The sequence below is a fragment of the Rosa chinensis genome, chromosome 7 (genome assembly GCF_002994745.2).
Source record: "Rosa chinensis cultivar Old Blush chromosome 7, RchiOBHm-V2, whole genome shotgun sequence".
NCBI classification, from domain to species: Eukaryota; Viridiplantae; Streptophyta; class Magnoliopsida; order Rosales; family Rosaceae; genus Rosa; species Rosa chinensis.
The window spans coordinates 22,753,489-22,772,524 of NC_037094.1; the positions used below are offsets into that span (position 1 = coordinate 22,753,489).

General features: G+C 40.1%; 1 protein-coding gene and 1 long non-coding RNA gene across 2 annotated transcripts; both read right to left on the minus strand.

Moving 5' to 3' along the window:
• Positions 1-206: 206 nt before the first annotated feature.
• On the minus strand, positions 207-731 carry LOC112177607 (proline-rich receptor-like protein kinase PERK2). Its single transcript, XM_024315890.1, has one exon. The coding sequence runs from the start codon at positions 729-731 to the stop codon at positions 207-209; it is 525 nt and encodes a 174-aa protein (XP_024171658.1).
• Positions 732-2,498: 1,767 nt separating this feature from the next.
• LOC121050429 lies at positions 2,499-4,685 on the minus strand. Its single transcript, XR_005802937.1, has 5 exons — positions 4,477-4,685; positions 3,544-3,605; positions 2,908-3,051; positions 2,755-2,829; positions 2,499-2,643 (listed from the first exon to the last, which is right to left on the minus strand). It is a non-coding gene; the product is annotated as an uncharacterized LOC121050429 (long non-coding RNA).
• Between the last annotated feature and the right edge of the window lie 14,351 nt (positions 4,686-19,036).

Genomic DNA, 19,036 nt, shown 5'->3' on the forward strand with positions numbered 1-19,036 from the left:
CAAATATTGAAGAGTACCTTATTAACATAAGTACATGCGTACGAACATGAAATTCCAATAACTCTCCTCTTAGAAATCACAATGGAGCTCCCAAAAATCATCAATCAGAACTAACCAAAGAAAAGGGGAAGAGTAAACTGACAAAAAACCAAAAAACAAAAATGTAAAGAGGATACACAAATATACTGGTAACAAGTTAAGTTTAATTAAGCAAGGAGTAGTAGTGTAATAGCTGATCCGGCCAGGAATGGTAGCAAGGCCGTGTTAACTCCATGAACAAATGCACCTGAGCCTGGAGGGGTTGTGGGAGATTCTCCTGGTCCGGCTGGTGCAGGCGGCGAGCTCATAGAAGACGGGACTGGGCTTGGCGTGCTAGGCATCGGAGGCGTTTCAGCAGGGCTGGCGGAGGTGCTGGGCGGCATACCTGTTGTAGGCGGAGTGGCAGTGGCGGTGGGAGAAGGAGCTGAAACGGTCGGTGGCGGAGCGGTGGTCATTGGAGCAGGTGTGGAGGGAGTGGTCATTGGAGCAGGTGTGGAGGGAGTGGTCATTGGCGCAGGTGTGGAGGGAGTGGTCATTGGAGCAGGTGTGGAGGGAGTGGTCATTGGCGCAGGTGTGGAGGGAGTGGTCATTGGAGCATATGTTGGGGAGTAGGAGGGTGGTTGAGCTGTGGACAATGTCGCTAGGAGGGAGAGTGAGAGTGTGAGGGCAAGCATGACAGGTGTGAGAGCCATGGCTCCGAGGAATGCGAGTGAAGTGCAACAGAGGAAAGCAAGGGTTGAAATTGGAGTAGCAGTGGAATTTTGTGAGGAAGAGAATAAGGGATGCGAGATGAGGGTGAGGTTGATATATAGAGTTAGAGGAGAGCAACAGTGGAGGACTACAGAGAATCTTTATTGTGGTTTGTGGTGGGCAGAATTTTTGGGTGCTTGGGATTTCACGGCACAAAGCACAGCTGGTTGACACCTATACAACGAGAATGACCTACTTTGTTTTTGTCCATAATTTTACTAATTACTCTCCTCTTAAGATTTGATGTGTCGCATGTTTTAAACTACATTGTAATTTCTATTTTATGCTTGTGTCTATGTGTCACCGGAAACGCTGCACCTGCCAGCGACCTGCGTTACGGATCGCACGAACCCAATCGCGGGGCGTTCGCGATTGGGATCGCCACATTTAGCGATCCCGTGAGGTGAGGATTCAGGAATCTGGTCAGCTTTTTCACTTGATCTCAATTCTCAAGTCAATCGTGACCTTCCCGCCGTTCGAGTCTTCGACACGCTGACGGTGGAGTTCGCCAGACTCGTGCTAAGCAGCTCGAACTTGTGCCTTACGGTGTCGGAGCCGCCGCGCTCCAGCTACCCTCGAGGCAGCCCCACAGCTTCCACGTGTCGTCTTCCGGTCTTAGGAATCAGGATCGATCCAAGGCTGGAAGAAGAAGAAGCTCACCTAGATTCCAAAGGCCGCCCGCGTTCTCTGCGATCCGGGGACCACTTCTTCTTGGTGCTCGCGGCGGCGGTTCCTTCCTCTAGATTGGCGGCGGTGGCGGTTCTTCCTTCTCCATTGAATCTCTGGGATTCTGGGCTTCTAACGTCTCTTGCTTTTTTTTTTTTTTTTTTGGAGAAATCTCTAATAAAACTTGTTCACGGCATATTGGCATAATCATCTCAATATAATTATAAGGTGATCAAGATTATCTAAAGAAAAAATAAAAAATAAAAGCAGCATTCTTTATTATTTATTTTCTGTTATTTGTTAATTTACTTGTTTATCCTCCATAAGTAATGTGCTTGTCATAGTATATTAATAAGGGGTATTTAGGTAAAATAAAAACCTTTTAGGATCAGGATTAGGAATCCTAATTTCCAAGGATTTTTCCACAGTTTTATTTATTATAAGTAATTTATTTTAATTAAAATTAGTTAATATATCTTAGCGTACCGCGTTCCTGTACCGCAACGTTCAGCGTTTCGTGTGACTTTAAACTCACTCTCAAAGACTCTAAACTGATCTCTTCGGATTATGTTTTTATTTGGTTTCTATTTGATGTTTGTATTTGTGTCTAATTAATCTGAAATCTTTGAAATTTAAATATTATAGTCACTACAGGAAAATAGGTCATTTACGGCGAGCAAAAAACGTCGTAAATGACTTTTTACGGCGCGCAGACATACGCCCTTATAGACCGCGATGTAAAATTGAATTCAATTTTTTTCAATTTTACTGCGTGCATTTTGCACACCATAAATAACTTAAAAGCACGCCATAAATTATTACTTACGGCATGCGTTGCATGCTGTAAAACACAATATGCACGTCGTGAATTATGATTTTAAAAAAAAAAATATATATATATATATATATATATCAATTACTTTCTGGCCAGGAAAACATGTATAACAAAACTAAGTAGAGATCACTTCACTTAAAAGTTAATAATCCACTTCAATTAGAAAATAATTAATATGATAACAATACACATTGATCCTAATCTGCACAAAACTACATTCCAGTTTTCAACCTATTCACTAAAACAAATTAATACATGAACTCAATCTGTTGCCAGAAGTGATGGGGCCAAACAAACTCGACCCCTAGCCAAACCAACATAAACTCAACCAGTGCATATTGAAGTATCCTTAACTGAAAAGAAACAAAGATATGGTTGTTGATTCATGTTAGTTCAATGAACTATAACACAGAGGTAAAGGTAATATAAAATTGTTGCAACTTTACAGTGGAAATTTAACTTACCTCATCTCAACTATACATGTTCTGAAGAATATTATTCACAGCAGCAGAGACTCTACCAAGAAAAGGTAAAACCCCCTGACATTGTAATATTGGGATCAGATGAAAAGAAAAAAAAAATCAAAGAAATAGGTACTGATATATAGATGAGCACACCTGTTAAATGATGATTTCTGCACTTTTAAGTCTTAGTCCTACATAGCCTCTTGCTTGCTGAACCAGTTTAATCATCAAGAATTTTGTTTTCCCCAACTGTCAATACAGGGAGATATCATCTCATACTACAAAATATGGAAAGAACTGCTCCAGGAAATATAGACTAGTTAAGGGAGGAAACAAAGATAAAGGAAAAAAAAAAGGATGTGAAATACAAATGGTGTCGATTATGGAGATCCAAACTGTTATAAGAAAGGCTCACCTTGAATCATGAATGTAAGTTGAACGGGAAGCAAAGTAATAATTATGTGAAGACCAAAAACAATAATATTATCCAACAGAATTGTCAATTCTGATCCATATGTATTAGAAGCTGTGCAGATCTTAAATAAGACTCTTGTATAATTAAGGGAGGAAACAAAGAAAAATAAAAAAAAGGGATCTAACCCAACTGAGGAAGAAAAGTACTGAAATCTTTATCAGAAGTCTGAATGGCTCTTCAGCCACTTTTGCAGCTAGACCAAGAAGACAACATTCTTATATTGGTGATATTTGATGACAATAATTCTTGGTCATCCTTTTGTTGATAAAAAGCTACATGAAACATTAGTTTGGATGGACAAAGAAAAAGGATACAAAGTTCTCTCAGTATCAATGTAAGCAACATTTCCACTCCCTCCATGCATGTTAGTAGGAAGCTGAAAAGTAGCAAACAAGCTCATTCAGCAAGGCTTGATGTATATATAGAACATGGTATTTAAATCAAATTGCATGTTTAATTATGGAAATCTTTACCTAGCTACTAGTTTATTATGTGAGAAAGACTAAATATGGGATGCACAGTTGTAAAAGCAGTATTGGCTTTCAACTTTACTTGGCATGGCATTGCAGCAGTCCAAAACCCATAATCATCACTTTTTCAGTAACCATGTTTCTTAAAGGACTGTGCACAATTTGTTTGTCAATCAAACTGAATGATATGCAAGATGACTGAAAATCAAAGTCAATGTAAACTTAACATTTCACTACTCAAATACTAGACTTAGTAAAAGACCACAACATAATTTGAGCACTAACCACAATCTTCTCAGTAGCTTCACAAATCTCATCAACTTTGACCTCAGATAAACCTTTAATTCCAGTCAAGTTCTACTAAAAAAACAATCATAGCAAGGACATCCAACTTGGACATTTACAGTTTCAAAAATTCAGAGGTGAAGTTGGCTTTACATTCTTGGTGTGCATCAAAAATTCAAAAATTCAAACATCCTGCGTCCTGAAGCTTCTAAACATCTCCAAATTGATTCCCTAAGCCATCACTACAGACAAATCTCGTCGCTCCATTATAACTAAAATCTAGTTACTTCTGAAGCAATTTTCGCTTGAAATTTACTTCTAATCATAAAATTGTGAGCAAACACACTCAATTCCGATGAGGTCTACAGAAACTAAGAAAATCCATGGGAATTTGAAAATTGATTGAAATTAATTACTAGTGCGAAATGATCGAAATATAAAATCAAAGTATGTAACAGAAATTGAACGGAACCGAAGGTTCGTGAAGCTTACACTGATCGATTGCTTCAAAGAGGTCGTCTTCATCATCGATGCCTTCAAGTTCAAAGAGCTGTAGCTGGCTTTGTTCTTCGGCTCTGAGGACCATCGCAGTAATGGCGTTGGATTTCTGGATATCACTAGGCCTCCGGCAGATCTTCCTGCACCTCCGGTATCGAACTTCCGAAATAGAATTTGAAAAGGAGATTTTGAGATAATGAGCCTCTGAGAATAGGGGGAGAGGGGGGGGGGGGGAGAGAAAGAGAGAGAGAGAGAGAGAGAGAGAGAGAATGGTGCGAGTTTGACCTAGAATTCTGTTTTAAAAAGAGAGGAGAGGAAGTTTAATTTTTGGCCGAGCGCTCTTCGAACAACCACGGCATAAAACAGGGAACGCTGTTAAGAACACAAAATTTCAAGTTTAATGGCGTGCATATAGTGTACACCGTAAAAAATGTGTTAAAAAAATTATCATTTATGGCGTGCATCTATACACGGGTCATAAATGAAACTCATTCACAACGTACATTGAATGCACGCTGTAAATCTCGCGTCGTGAGTAATCAGTTTTCCTGTAGTGAGTTGAGAATTTTAAATCTTATACTTACTTATATTTCTGCATAAAAAAAATTAAAAAAAAAAGCGTAATATCAACACGATACATGCATGAACACAATTTAATTACCATTTCTAATATTTTTAATAAACGATGAAAATAATTGATTTTCTTTGTCTAATTAATTAAATAAGTGAAATGAGATGTCCAATATATTTCTAAGTATCGTAGTTATTAAAAACCCTAGCCGCAAGTGAGTCCCTCTCAAAACTTTTCTCACTCGTCCGGCGACGCGTTCTACGGACGTTGTTGCCTGACGGGTAGCCTTGTCGCCGTTTATCAGCAAATAGTGGCATCTAGTCCTTGGTCAACAGGGTTTCGGGTTCGAACAATGAGATGCAGGGCTTTTGGCCGGTGGAGATTTGGTAAGAGGATCGGAAGGTGCGCACCTAGTCGAAGTTGGACGGAGGAGCCGTACGGGGACGTCGTGGAGGGGGAGGCTGGACCGATCTGGCTTGGAGGGTCTGCTGGTGGTTGGCGGAACGGGGTTGCCTTGATCTTTGGAGGCTTCGCTGGGCAGAATCTGATTGGATGGGATCTGACCTCCAATTTAGTCTGGTCTGGTGGCTGGTCTGGGACGGGAAACCCCAAATCGGGGGTGATGGTTGGTTCGTTCCCGATCTAGCTTTGGGGGAGTGGTGGTGCTGAGGTGGTGGTGAAGTGTGCGAAGAGCGGTGATGTGTTTGTTCGTGGCTCCGATCGAGGTGGCGGTGGTCCGGTGGGAGAGGTGGTGCGAGAGCGATGGTTTCCTGCTCGCTTGGATGGACCTCAGGCCTGTGTGACATTAGGCCCAGACTCTGCTGTAGTGGGCCTGTTGTGGGCTGAAGATGGGGTTGGGTCTCAAGTTTGGGCCTGGCCTTAGGTTTTAATTTCTTTTGTCTTTTTACTTATTTATGTTGTTTAACTTTATTGCGCATTATGCGAGCAATAAGTCCCTACCAATTTGGGTTAGGGCTTATGGTTTAGGGTTTTGGTTTGTGGTATTAGCAGGTGTTCTAGTTGTGTTAGGTATTAGTTGTTGGGTCGGGTGCACTGTAAGTTGTGCTAGAGACAATCTTCTATTTGGCCTTCTAGAGGGTCGTTCCTGTTCTGGAGTTGGGTCAGCAGCGATAGCGAAAAAGTCTATCCATGGCATAGACAATCATCCTTGACCTTCTAGTGGGTCGTTCTTTTCTGGTTTCGGGTCGGAGGCGATGGCGATTTGGAGCATCAGTGGATTGGCGGTGTTGACATTAGGGTGGTGACGGTGTTAGGTTTACTTTAGTCCCATGTCCGACGGTCCAGCAATTCACTTTGGTCGGGTTCGAAGTCACAACGAGTGTTGGCTTGGTCGATCAAAGGCAGGTCAGGTGGACTTTGGGTGGCGAGTTAGTGTTGACAAAGTTGAGTATTAAGGATCCACTGCTCCTGCGTATGTTGTCTTTGCCATATAGTTATTGTGCAAGTTTTTTTTAGTCGGAGCACTTATGGCTCCTTCAGTCAGTCATTATAGAGTTTCAATGTGAAATCTAGTGGTCATTTCTGTGTAAGAGATGTTGCCCAAATTCATTGTAACCAGTTCATTATTAATGAAGTTTCTTATTGATAAATATATATATATATATATATGTAGTCGATTTATAAAACCAATGTTTCTTAAATCTTACGACTACACCAGTAAACTGGTTTAGAAAAAATAATATACATATGTCAATGTCCATTCCTCAACTGCATCCAACAACTTCAAAACGCGCATGTTGAATTAAATTAGGAGAAATTTGCATTGGAAATTTGGATATTAATTTGGTGGCACAATACGCTTTACAAAAAATATAGTATAGTTATGGACCAAAGTGGTCAATTTGGACGACCATTCAGGAAAAAAAAAAAAAAACAATATTACCTTGTTCAGGTAAATATTAAATGAATTCGTGCATGATTTAGTAAGTTGTTAAATAAACAAAACAATATTACCTTGTTCTCTTCAAAAAAAAAAATTTCCCTGGTCGACATTGACGACTTGACGTATACCTCGATTACTACTCATAACAGTTTATTTTCCCTGGCCGCGCAAACATGTGGACGCAACTGTTTGGCTCCAAAACCAGTTGGCTTGCAAACTGTCTCTTTTGGGCGAGTGATTGCGCAGGCGTGCCAGCACCGCGGGGTGCAGTCGTTGGGGTAGTCCCTTGACCTGACTTCTTCTTCAAGCGCTGTGGACGAGGAGAGCACCAACCTCGTCACAGGGTTCTTCTCTTGTTTTGCCTTACGGATAAGGACTTTGGGTGTGATCTCTTCGGGCACCAAAATCGATACTCAACGTTGTAGGCTGAGCAGAGCAATCACTGGGAAGTTGGAGAAAGCACGGGTCTTGCTAAAGCGTGACTTTAGCTTCGCTGGGTTGCGAGGGCGTTACCCTTGCTTCGCTGGGTGTGTCGGTGGCAGTAGTACTAGCAGTCGGCTCGCGGGGAGACTAGGACTGGAAGCACGGTCGCCGGGTTGATCTGGTGATGCTGACAGTCGGCTCGCGCGGAGACTAGGACTGGCGGGCGGTCACCGGGTTTCAACGAGGTTGAAGGTTTGCTTCGGGGAGGCTTTGTAATTGCTGGGATTAGTTGAGTTGAGAGAGGTCCCTTTCTGTATTGTCTTTAGCCTCTATATATAGGCTGCTCGTAGATTCACTTTCCAAATATAAATGAAATACTATATTTTAGGCCACAGTTATTGGCCTTGAATCAAATCAAAACTCTTAATAGTTTCAATATCTATCGTAAGCGATAATTAATAATTATCCTCCGTCGCCGCTAGAATATAGGCAAAGATTAATTGCCTCTTAGAGTCCTGAACGTAATCTTCCTCTTGGTCGCGAGCTTTTGGATATGCTCGTAAAATATATGTCTCTGCGAGCACTCGTCGCTCCATGCAATTATATATATATATATATATATATATATATATTCCTTGTTACTTGTAATCATCCTTCCATATGCTTCGTGTCCACTACCCATTAATTGCATTGCAAAGCATTGATTGCTTGCTTGCATAGTAATTAACTTGTATATATATCTTCTGTTGATTGTCATCAAGCATGGTTATGCCTTTCCTTTCTTGTTCCACCATAAGACAATTATATATATATAATAAGATATATATATATATATATATATATATATATATATATATATACATTTCTGGGTTTATCTTGGGCCTAGGAAGCCTTTGGGTTCCTCTTGACAAAGTCAAAAAAAATATATATATATACCTTCCTTGATATTCGCGAGCAGGCATGATTGTTCAGTACCATAATTCCTTGCATATATATATATATATATATATATATATATATATATATTGGCAGCAAATAGTTGATGGCCCACCATGCTATGCCTTAATATCTTCTGCCTCTTTCATGCAATTAATGAGAATCATGATCCACCTTCCTTAATTGATTAAGGCCATGATATGCATGTAAACAGGACAACCATGAATCCCAGTCAAATACAACCATGAGGCCATCTTTAATGTAAAGATCTTCCCATATGACCCGTCTTCGCAACCAAGTAAACCACTATTAATTATCAAATATCTTGATTATTAATAGTAAACCGATAAGATCACAATTTGTCTTAATATTACTTGGTCTCCAAGTAGGCTTTATTTAGCCTCTAAATAATATATTCCGAACCTATCGGAAATAAATAGGTCGGGCCACGGAAATTGGCCCGGTTTTCTTCGAGTCTCCCTTATCGGGAAAAAATGTTATTTTGGGTTCAAATAGCAGCATGCCTTCAATCGAGACTTTATGGGTTGCACACTTAGTACGTAGGGTACGTAGTTTGTCCCGCCAACCTAGCACGCGAATACCAACAAGGACTACACAACATACCTTGTGACAAAACCCTAGTTTTGCTTTCGTACATTTGATCATAGTCTAAAATTACACGTTCGCCTTTGATTAGTTGTCAATGCGAATTTTAGCATATAAATCGTAATGAATCTTCTTATATAGACCGTAAGCTTAATTTATTTTGATTAATCATTATTGAGCATGCAAACATATAAGTCAATCATTTAGTAGTTTTCTCTGGATCCGGCTCCTCTAAAGTGAGGACTTTATGAATTTACTTCAATTTCATAAAATCTTGACACTCCACATGATCTAAGGGTCCTAACAATTTCCACCTCACTAAACCATCAATTTTTAGAATTTTAATCTAAAAATTATTAATAAACAAAAGAAAAAAATTAGGGATTCTACGAGATTTTTTGGGAAAAAAAATTCTTTTCTTTAGACCTGCGTTTGCTGCTTCTCTGTGCTTCCATGGATACTTGTCCATGGGTAGTGAAAGAAAAGCTTTAATCATGCAATTGCATCTGTTTCAAATCCCAATAAGAAAACTTTAAACCCTCAAATTAATTTTTCAAAGTTGTGACAAAGCCACATCTATCAATAACAAGATTTATGAAACCCCATATTGATCCAATACCGGCCTTTCGCTAAAGTGAAATCCTTGGTTTGCAGTGAGCTGCACTTTGCATGGACTACCTCAATCGTTTCTATAATTATGTTCATAATTGTGTATATCATTAAGACTCGCACATCAATAATTTTGTATAGATTTTTCTTCAACCATGGACCAGTATCCATGGAAGCACACAGAAAGAGCAAATGCAATGTTGCAACACAGAGAAAGAACTGAAGGATAAAATCACGTCAAATCCTTTTTTCTTTTTTTTTGAGTTAATAGTAAGTTATTGGTGTTTAAACTAAAATTCTAAAAATTGGTGGTAGAGTGAGGTGTTAACTATTTAGACCCTTAGATCACGTGAAGTGTCAAGATTTTATGAAATTTTAAATTCACAGACGTCTCACTTTAGAGGAGCCGGATCCGTTTTCTCTTATCAGAAAATTAAGTTCAATATAATTAGTGTTACGTTAAATAGGTAATAAGGAGATCGAGATGGTTATTAATTTACCTAGGAGTCATAGACCTTGTTGTAATGTACTACAGCTAGCTAACTGGCTTGACCTATATGTAGCATATACTTATGTCCGAGTGTGCATGCTAAAGAAAGTACATCAGAACTTGTGGGTTGGAGTTTTGGGTTTTAGATGAAAATTCAAAGCACCAAAATGTGAGAACGTACCACAGGTTGTCAAGCAGTAATATATTTACTGATCAATCCCTGCATGCCTTCTTGTATATCCTGACATTTTATCAACTTTGTAGCAAAAACAGCTCTACAGCTAGAATGTATATATTCATCATTGACGGAATTTTCTTGTGTCTATTAATAATTGGCATCTTATTAGATTAACCTACACGTTTTGATTAATCTAAACCCCAAATTAAACTTATGTTGTTATGTACCTGCAGCTCAACTTGTAGCAGCTGCGATGCACCCTTCCATTATATGTTTAATTTGTTGTCACTAGCCTAGTTTTTTTTTTCTTCTTTTCAATAGAAGCGATTTTACCCTTTAGGCCTCGTTTGGTTCACGAAAAAGGAATCATTTTCTTAGGAAATCTGATGGGAAAGGAAAACGAACTTCCCACTAACTTTCTTTTCCGTTGTTTGGAAACTGTTGGAAAAGTAAGGAGAAAATGCATGTTTGTTTCCATTCTAGTGTTTGGTTTGTGCAAGGAAAGGAAACAAAATCATACTAATATTCCATTTTTATCCTCATATATAATTACAAAATGTCATAAACTTTTTAAATAAAATTGTCAATAATAATTTTCAACAAGGATATAAATGTACTTATACCATGTAATTAATGCAGGGAAAGTGGAAGGGAAAATGAATCATTTAGAGGATGAGAGGATTCACTTTCCCCCATATTTTCCCTTCTTAAAAGAAAGTTGTTCATTTCCTTGTGCACACCAAACATAGGAAAGGAATAACTTTCCTTTCCCAAGCCCTTAATTCCGTGAACCAAACGAGGTCTTAGTGTTCCAGATAATTGGTAACGAATATTAACACAACTGCGTGTGCTAGACTACATATATTTATTGGAAAAGGATTGAGGATTAATTAGAGAAAAATACTGGGCAGTAAATTGATTGTGTACATTGAGAGATAAAAAGAGATAAAGATCGATAAGGGTTAACATCAGGTGATCGGGTCAAATTTATATGCTGCTTCTAAAACCATGAGAGATAGTGTAGGCAGGCTGATATTAAAAAAACCTACAGCTTTGCATATGTTCCGAGGCACAATCTATGGTAACACAGCCCGGCCCAGTGGCAGTGTTTCCATTTAGAAGGGTGAAGTTCAGTTAACCGGACGTGGCCAAGCCCGATTTGAATACATTGTCCTTTTTTTTTTGGACGAATTATATTCTGTTTCCTTATTACCGAAGGACTTGGTTGCTTAGGTGCACGCTGGCTATAAAAAAGGACTCCGCTTCCCATTCGGAAAATTCCAAATCCCTTTAGCATAACCTTAACTCCTTAAGTACAAGTCCTTATCGATTTAGGACTACCTAGCTAGTTATATAAAAGCGATCGACTACAGATTATTCCATTCGGTTGTTGAAGCAATCATGTTGTTTGAGAAATATTCATTCGAGAGTAAAGTGTGGCATACAAGCGAACCCAACCCAAGGGGAGGCGAGGACTTGGTTCTGATCGAAATAAAGGTCTACACTAAGATCGGAGCCGCCTTGAGGATTGGCTCTCCAACGAAGTATGGCGAACCATACCACAGTGAAGGTAGAGAACTCATCATTTCTAATCTCTCTCGTAGCGAGCTATTATCCAATAGGAGTGAGTATACATGGAGAATGGTCGAGTTCTTTTCAGGCGCATTTAAGGAGGAGCCACTCCCCGATGATGTGCGACGATCTTGTATTGAAGAAGTATTCCAGGTGGTCGAAAAAGATCTAGTGGTGGCATCATCATTTTCTGTTATTCATGTCGACATATTGGAAGTGGTTGACCACGTGCTTGAGTCTGCTGCAGTTGCCTTTCTAGACGATGCGATATCATCAATCGAGGGTTTGGAGAAAGTGAGAGTTGATAGCTGTTTCTTGGGGTTAGAAGACTCTTGTGCTATTCGTACGGAGGACCTAATTGATAGAGAAGGCAAGAAACAATTTAAACAACCTAAGAGGAAGAGCAAGAGGCTGCTTGGATTTCAAAGCCTCAGCACCACCATTGCTAAAAGGCCAAGAAAAGAGCCGCCCCGTTTGAGGGTAATTGCTCGCTTGCCCTGCTCACACCATTTTCATGGAGATTGCATTGTCAAGTGGCTCAAAAACAATCATGTCTGTCCCCTGTGCCGATGCCAAGTGGGCGGTCAGCCATCGCAAAAAACCTGCTAGGAGCATAAAATCAAAGCCGTCTCAAAAGTTTTGATGGCCCTGTGCGTAATTAAGAATATGTCTCTCTTTTCACAGTCGTATATGCATATACTATTGAAAATTTTTGTTACATAGAGAAAATATAATACAAAATTATTGTTTAGATTTTTTTTAAAGAATCTTTTATCTTATATTACCTTTCCACTTCTTGAAAGAAAGAAAGAAAATTTGAGAGAGGGGACTAAAGCTTGTTACAAAAATTTCATTAAAAGAACCAACATTACATTTGAATTATTAAAAAAGTAACCCAAAAACATACAAAATTTGAAAGAATTCGAAGAATGAAAGATAAATATAGTATGGGCCTTGCAGTATCCACCAAAAAAATAAAACCAGGAAAATAGAAGAAGGAAAGAGGAGAAGGAAAAAAAGAAGAAGCAAGAGACATGCAATTGTGAGAATCGAACTCCTAACAAGGAGGTAACATAAAGGTTTAGTGCCAACTGAATTACGACAAAACTATGTCCTAAGGCCCTTTTGAATCAACCTATAACTTAAAGTAAGGCCCCCAAATTCCATCACCCATCTTGCACATACTCTAAGTCGGCTCTACATAAAATGCGACAAATATAATGTGCAATCTTTTACACTTTTTTTAGCTATTTCATTTAAAAAGTTTATTTTAACTATGTTTTCTTTTTAGGTAATTTGTGAAGCAATTCAAAAGAAATATTATGAGCTTAAAGGGAGCAATGAAGACATGCATGGACCATGAAGTACTAATGCAAAATGAAGACATGGACCATGAAATACTAATGCAAATGACTAAGTTTGATCACTCCTTTGGCTAGAAATCACAAGGGAAGTCCACAGAAATCGTTATGTAAAACAGTTGCTGCCAAGCAGATAACTGCAGTTTTAGAATCAACATTTCGGGAACAATTTTGAAGAGCATTTCTTGCATTCTTCCAACTACACTTTTACAGAAAGTGCCAGCATTACTTAAAGATATGATGTTTTACTTCAACATGAGTTAAAGAACCGGTCAAAATCGTCAACGAGGCAGCAGGAAATCAAGTGAAAAGTAAGCTTCGCGATAAGGCAGAAACTGTCAGCTTTTCACGACATACACAACATACATCATGAACAAAACCCTAGTTTTACTTTCGTACATTTGGTCATAGTCTAAAATTAGTCTTTAATCAGTTGTAGATGCGAATTTGAAGCATATAAATCGTCATGAATCTTCTCTTATAGACAGTAATTTAGTTTTACTTCCCTAAGTTTGAGCCGATATATAACACTTACATTAATAATTTCTTTTAATTTGATTAATCATTATTACGCATGCAAAGATATGAGTCCGTCATTTAGTAGTTTTCTCTTATCAAAGAATGAAGTTCAGCGTAATTAGCAGTGTTACTTTACATAGGCCGGTAAGGTAATAGATGGTTAATAATTTACCTAGCAGTCATAGACTTTGTTGTGATGTACTGCAGCTAGATGAAGCTAGTTAGCTGCCGTACATCACAACAAGGTCTATAACTTCTAGGTTTTGTTTGTAAGGTAGTGAGTAATGGCCGTTTGTCAAACAGTAATGTTTATCGTGTTGAAGGATATCGACATAATGTGTGCCTCTACAAACTAGGGTTTAGAGTTGTAATAGGAATGTGTTTTAGGTATTCAATTGTAATCGGATTCTATTACCTTTTGGGTACCTTGTAACTCCCTATTTAAAGGGCTCCTATTATCAATGATAACACACAATTCTATTCTCCTACAACACGTTATCAGCACGAGTTCTAACCCTAGCTTCAAAAAAAAAAAAAAAAAAACTTTTCTCTCTGCCCCCAACCCAAAAACAAAACAAAAAAAAAAGAGAAGAGGCACCGAACTGCAGCAGCCCAGGCCACCGAGCAGCAGCCCCCCCTCTGCAACGCACCAGCGTTATCCGGCCTCCTCCCCAGCGCCCCCGCGCCCAGAACCGCCACTTTGCGCACCCACCTGCACCAGCCCGAGCACACTCGGCCTCGCCTCCAGCCACACCGCCTCCGTGCGCCGCAGCAGCCCAGTCCGTGCGCCGCAGCAGCTGTCCAGCCGCACCACTCCAGCCACCGCTGTCCAGCCGCACCACTCCAGCCACCGCACCGGCCCGCCTGCAGCCACCGCACCGGCCCGCCTGCAGCCACCGCACCTCTGCTACAGATCGAAGACCAGAAGAAGAAAAAAAACCAGAAGAAGAACAGAGGAAAAGAAAGAAGAAGAAGGAAGAAAAAGAAGAGGGAACCGGCTTGGCCCGAAAAAAGAAGAAGAAGAAAAAAAAAAAAAGAAGGAGAAGGGTGGGCCCGGAAAGAAAAAAGAAGAAGAAAAAAAAAGAAGGAGAAGGGCTGGGCCCGAAAAAAAAAGAAAAAAAAAGAAAAGAAAGAAAAAAAAGGGGAAGGGAGAAGGGCAGCCCACTAACTGCCAATTTCCGACCAGATTCCAGCTATCTTAATTTAACTACACGCCTGCATCAGCACGCGCGTGTCTTCAAACTAAGAACAATCACGTAAGTTTTTATAATTAAGGTTGCTGCTTTCTTGTATTTAAATTCCTTTTATTTTCTGCATAATATTGGAATATATGTTGCCAAATGATTTTTGAGTATTTAACAAAGCGGAATTGTGGGGATTCACGCTTAACGAACTAAGAGTGTTCGTATGAACTAAGAGTGTTCATAATTAAACGAACTAAGAGTGTTCGTGTGAACTAAGAGCGTTCACAATGCTTGGACTAAGAGCGTCCGTAAGCATCAAATTGTGACCATATTAAAACATCATTGTTGGTCTAATCCAAAAGAGATTCTTGGAAATTAATTTCTTGGTAGCATAGCTCGGAAATCTTATTATTTTAGTTTTCGTGGAAGTTTAGCTCCGAAACTAATTTATCTTCTCTTCTTATTTTCAGGATGTCGAATGAACCTAGACTCGACTTTCCCATGCTTGACTCAACAGGCTCGGATTACCACAGTTGGGTAACCGATGTTGAGAACCATCTCACTTCAAAGGGAATATTACCCATAATCCAGGCACCTAACCCGGATCTTATGTTCAACCGAACATCTACAAAACATGCTCAAGCAGTTATCTTGATGCGACGCCATATGGACAAGGCACTCAGATTGGAGTATATGTCGATCAAGGATGCAAGAGAGCTATGGGTAGCGCTAGAAGAGCGCTTTGGCAATGTCCAAGATTCCCTCCTCCCTGACTTGAAGGTTCAATGGAACAATCTGCGCTTTGCTGACTTCAAGTCTGTTGCTGAATATAATTCAGAGGCTCTTCGCTTACAATCCATGTTGAGATTCTGTGGACAACCTGTCACAGAGCAAGAGCTAATTGAGAAAACTCTCTCCACCTTCCCCGTTTCAGCCATTGTGGTATCAAAGCAATACCGTACTGAAGTCAATGCTGGACGGATCACGAGGTTCCATCAGCTTATTAATATTATATCTGTAGCTGAGAAACATGATAACATACTCGTGAGGAATTATAATTCAAGGCCCATTGGAACTAAGAGCGTTCATGAGGCGAATTATAATGCACCCAAAGGAGGGCGCAAGGAGCGGTACCCTAAGAATGGGGGACATGAGGGACGTATAGGCCCATATAACCGCCCTAACCAGGAAGGAAACCGCAAGTTTGGTGTGGATACACGTGGTGGTAATGCCACACGTGGGAGAGGGGGTCGTGGTATCCCTAGCCGTAATGGTGGCTCAATGGGTCGTGGTGGTGGCACCAACCCTCCTAGGGAACGCCCGCAATGTGCACAACGTGCACCTCAATTAAAGGGAGGCAACCGCAATGATGAGTGTCATCGATGTGGATCAATTGAGCATTGGTTCAAGCAATGCAAGGCAAGTGAGGAACTAGCTGAAAGATACAGGGCATATAGGGACCTGAGAGAGCAAGAAGTGTACCTTGCAAAAGAAGAAGAAGATGGTGGAGATGTCAATCTCACCATAGAGGACTTCAAAGCTGAAGATGAAGTGCACATGGATGCAACAGACTTTGATTAGATTAGTCCTTTTTATTTTTCCAAGAACTTTTGTAATGGCAATTTGCCTTAGTCAATAAATGACAATTGTATTAACTCTTTCTTATGTGGCAGACCCAATAAAATGTGATGTCTAGGAAAGTCATTGAGATTCTTGGTACTTAAGAGAGCCTCGCTCCACCAACATCTCTCTCTACTTTCCTGGTCATATTTGATTGGAGTTACCAAACGGATAGAGTGACTACAATGTGTCTTATTTTGATTTTATTTTGGATTAGACTTTGGAAACTTTGATGTAATCATTGGCTATTAATAAAGTGTCAATTCTTTTACTTAATGTCTTGGACATACCTTAATTCGAACTTTATAGAGCCAATGGTTTTCATGTGGAAACACATTATGAGAATGGACAGAGTTCCTTTGCATCACCTCTAATGACTACGGACATAAACGAGTATTAGAGAAACTTATGTGTCGCTCTAGTGGGTTGTATGCAACCACTATTTGAGTTATTGAATCCAACTATGTCATGAGAGACGACTTATGGGATTTTGACACATATAGGCTTTGACATGATGATCTGTGTATTAAAGACTTTACACGGACATCCATTTTCAGAACGAAAAAAAGTAAGAACCAAGAATTGGTTCGAGGAGCTGCACATGCGACTCATGGCGCCATGATTGTGCAAAGATAGGCCATACATGGCCAGTGCCGTCTACCCCCTGCGGCAAATACATGGCATTGACGCCATAAACTCCTCTATCTACTTCTCAAGTCTATTGTGACACTATGGCTTCACCAAAACCTTTATTGGTTGATTATAAAGCCCATGTTTCGTTCTGTAAAGCCTGTTATTTAGGATTGAGACCATCCTATGCAAAGGAGATTGAGGAAATAATTCCATTCTCACAAAGAATCTAAGGGAATTCTATGGATTTGATCAATCAACTTGCGGACCATATAGATGTTTTATGGTGTTGGTTGATACGCAAACACGCTGGTCACGTGTTGTGCCATTATCCACTCGTAATGCTGCTTATACTACACTCCTAGCACATAACATATGGCTACGGGCTCACTACCCAGATCATCCCATTCAGTCAATTTGACTTGATAATGCTAGAGAGTTTACATCGACAGTTTTCGATGACTATTGCATATCATTGGGTATTGATATCAAGTATTATATCCCCATGTACACACCCAATTGGTCTCGCGGAAAAGCCACCATTAAACTACTACGATGGTAGCCCGGACATTGGTAATGCGCACCAATATTTCCGCTTGGGTTATGCAATAACGCATGCAGCTATGCTAATTCGTCTATGACTCATAGCAGCCACTCAACTTTTATTTGCGTTACAGCTAGTGACTGGGTTCGAGTTTAATATCTCGTATTTATGCATATTTGAGTGTGCGGTTCATGTGCCAATTGCGTCGCCACAGCGCATCAACATGAGTCATTGCAACGAATGCATATATATATTTGTTGGACATGAGTCTCCAACTATAAGTCCGCTATGTAGAACCCTTGACAAGCGATCTCTATTTCGCTGGATTTGCGAATTGTCACTTTGATGAGACAGTCTTCCCGTCGTTAGGGGGAGATTAGAACGTCAATGTTCAACAGGAACAACAGGAATTGTCGTGGTCTGTCCCCACTATGTCTCATCTTGATCCCCTAAAAGTGACGAGATCACATATACCTGCTGCAAACATGCCTGCAAGGATTGATGTCCCCACAAGAGGACATGGTGCCACCCAGAGAAGATGGGTACTGCACCACTACCATGGATGGTAGTATGGTGACGCCACAAAGGTGGCATAATGGCGTCATAGGCCATGGGTTCCGCTAGAGAGAATAGGAGACCCATAGGTTCGATGAATTCTCGCCCTAAGAAGAGAGCGAGTTTGGCACAACTTGATCCATTGATCATTGATACTCATAATCCGTCTCATGAGAATATTTTGGATTGTGGTTATGTCCAAGAGACATCGTTGGGGGACGCCTCAATGTTAGAACCAATTCCTGAAAATATAGAGATCTCTACGAACTACACTAGTGTACATGAGGACGTGGAATTATTGAGACCAATGACATCGAACCTTACTCCGTTGAAGAATGCCAACGTAGAGAAAATTGGCCTAAATGGAAAGATGCGATCCAGGTTGAATTGGATTCACTAACGAAGAGGAAGGATTTCGTGCCTGAGATGCCAACACCTCCTAACATAAAACCTATTGACATTAATAGGTCTTCGTTAGATAGCGTGATGAGAAAAAGAGATGGTAATCTCACCTTATGGCGCAAGGTTTCTCACAACGCCCTGGAATCGACTACGAGAAGACATATTCTCTCGTAATGGATGTCATTGCACTCCACTACCTTATCAGTTTGGTAGTTTCCAAATAACTGAACATGCAGCTTACGAATGTGGTCACTACGTATCTTTATGGGGATCTAGATACGGAATACAATGAAGGTTCTTGTGGACTTCATTTACCCAAGTCAAGTGGCTCTAGACCACGGAGCGCATTTGCAACGAGATTGAAATGCTCACTAAAATGACTACTTGATTGGGAAGGGATATGATGAACTATGCCCACGCGTTTCCATGACAAGTTCCGGATTTGCAATTG

Bases quoted from the DNA above. Each gene is read 5' to 3' on its own strand.
- LOC112177607 (XM_024315890.1), bottom strand. From the start codon at position 731: ATGGCTCTCACACCTGTCATGCTTGCCCTCACACTCTCACTCTCCCTC.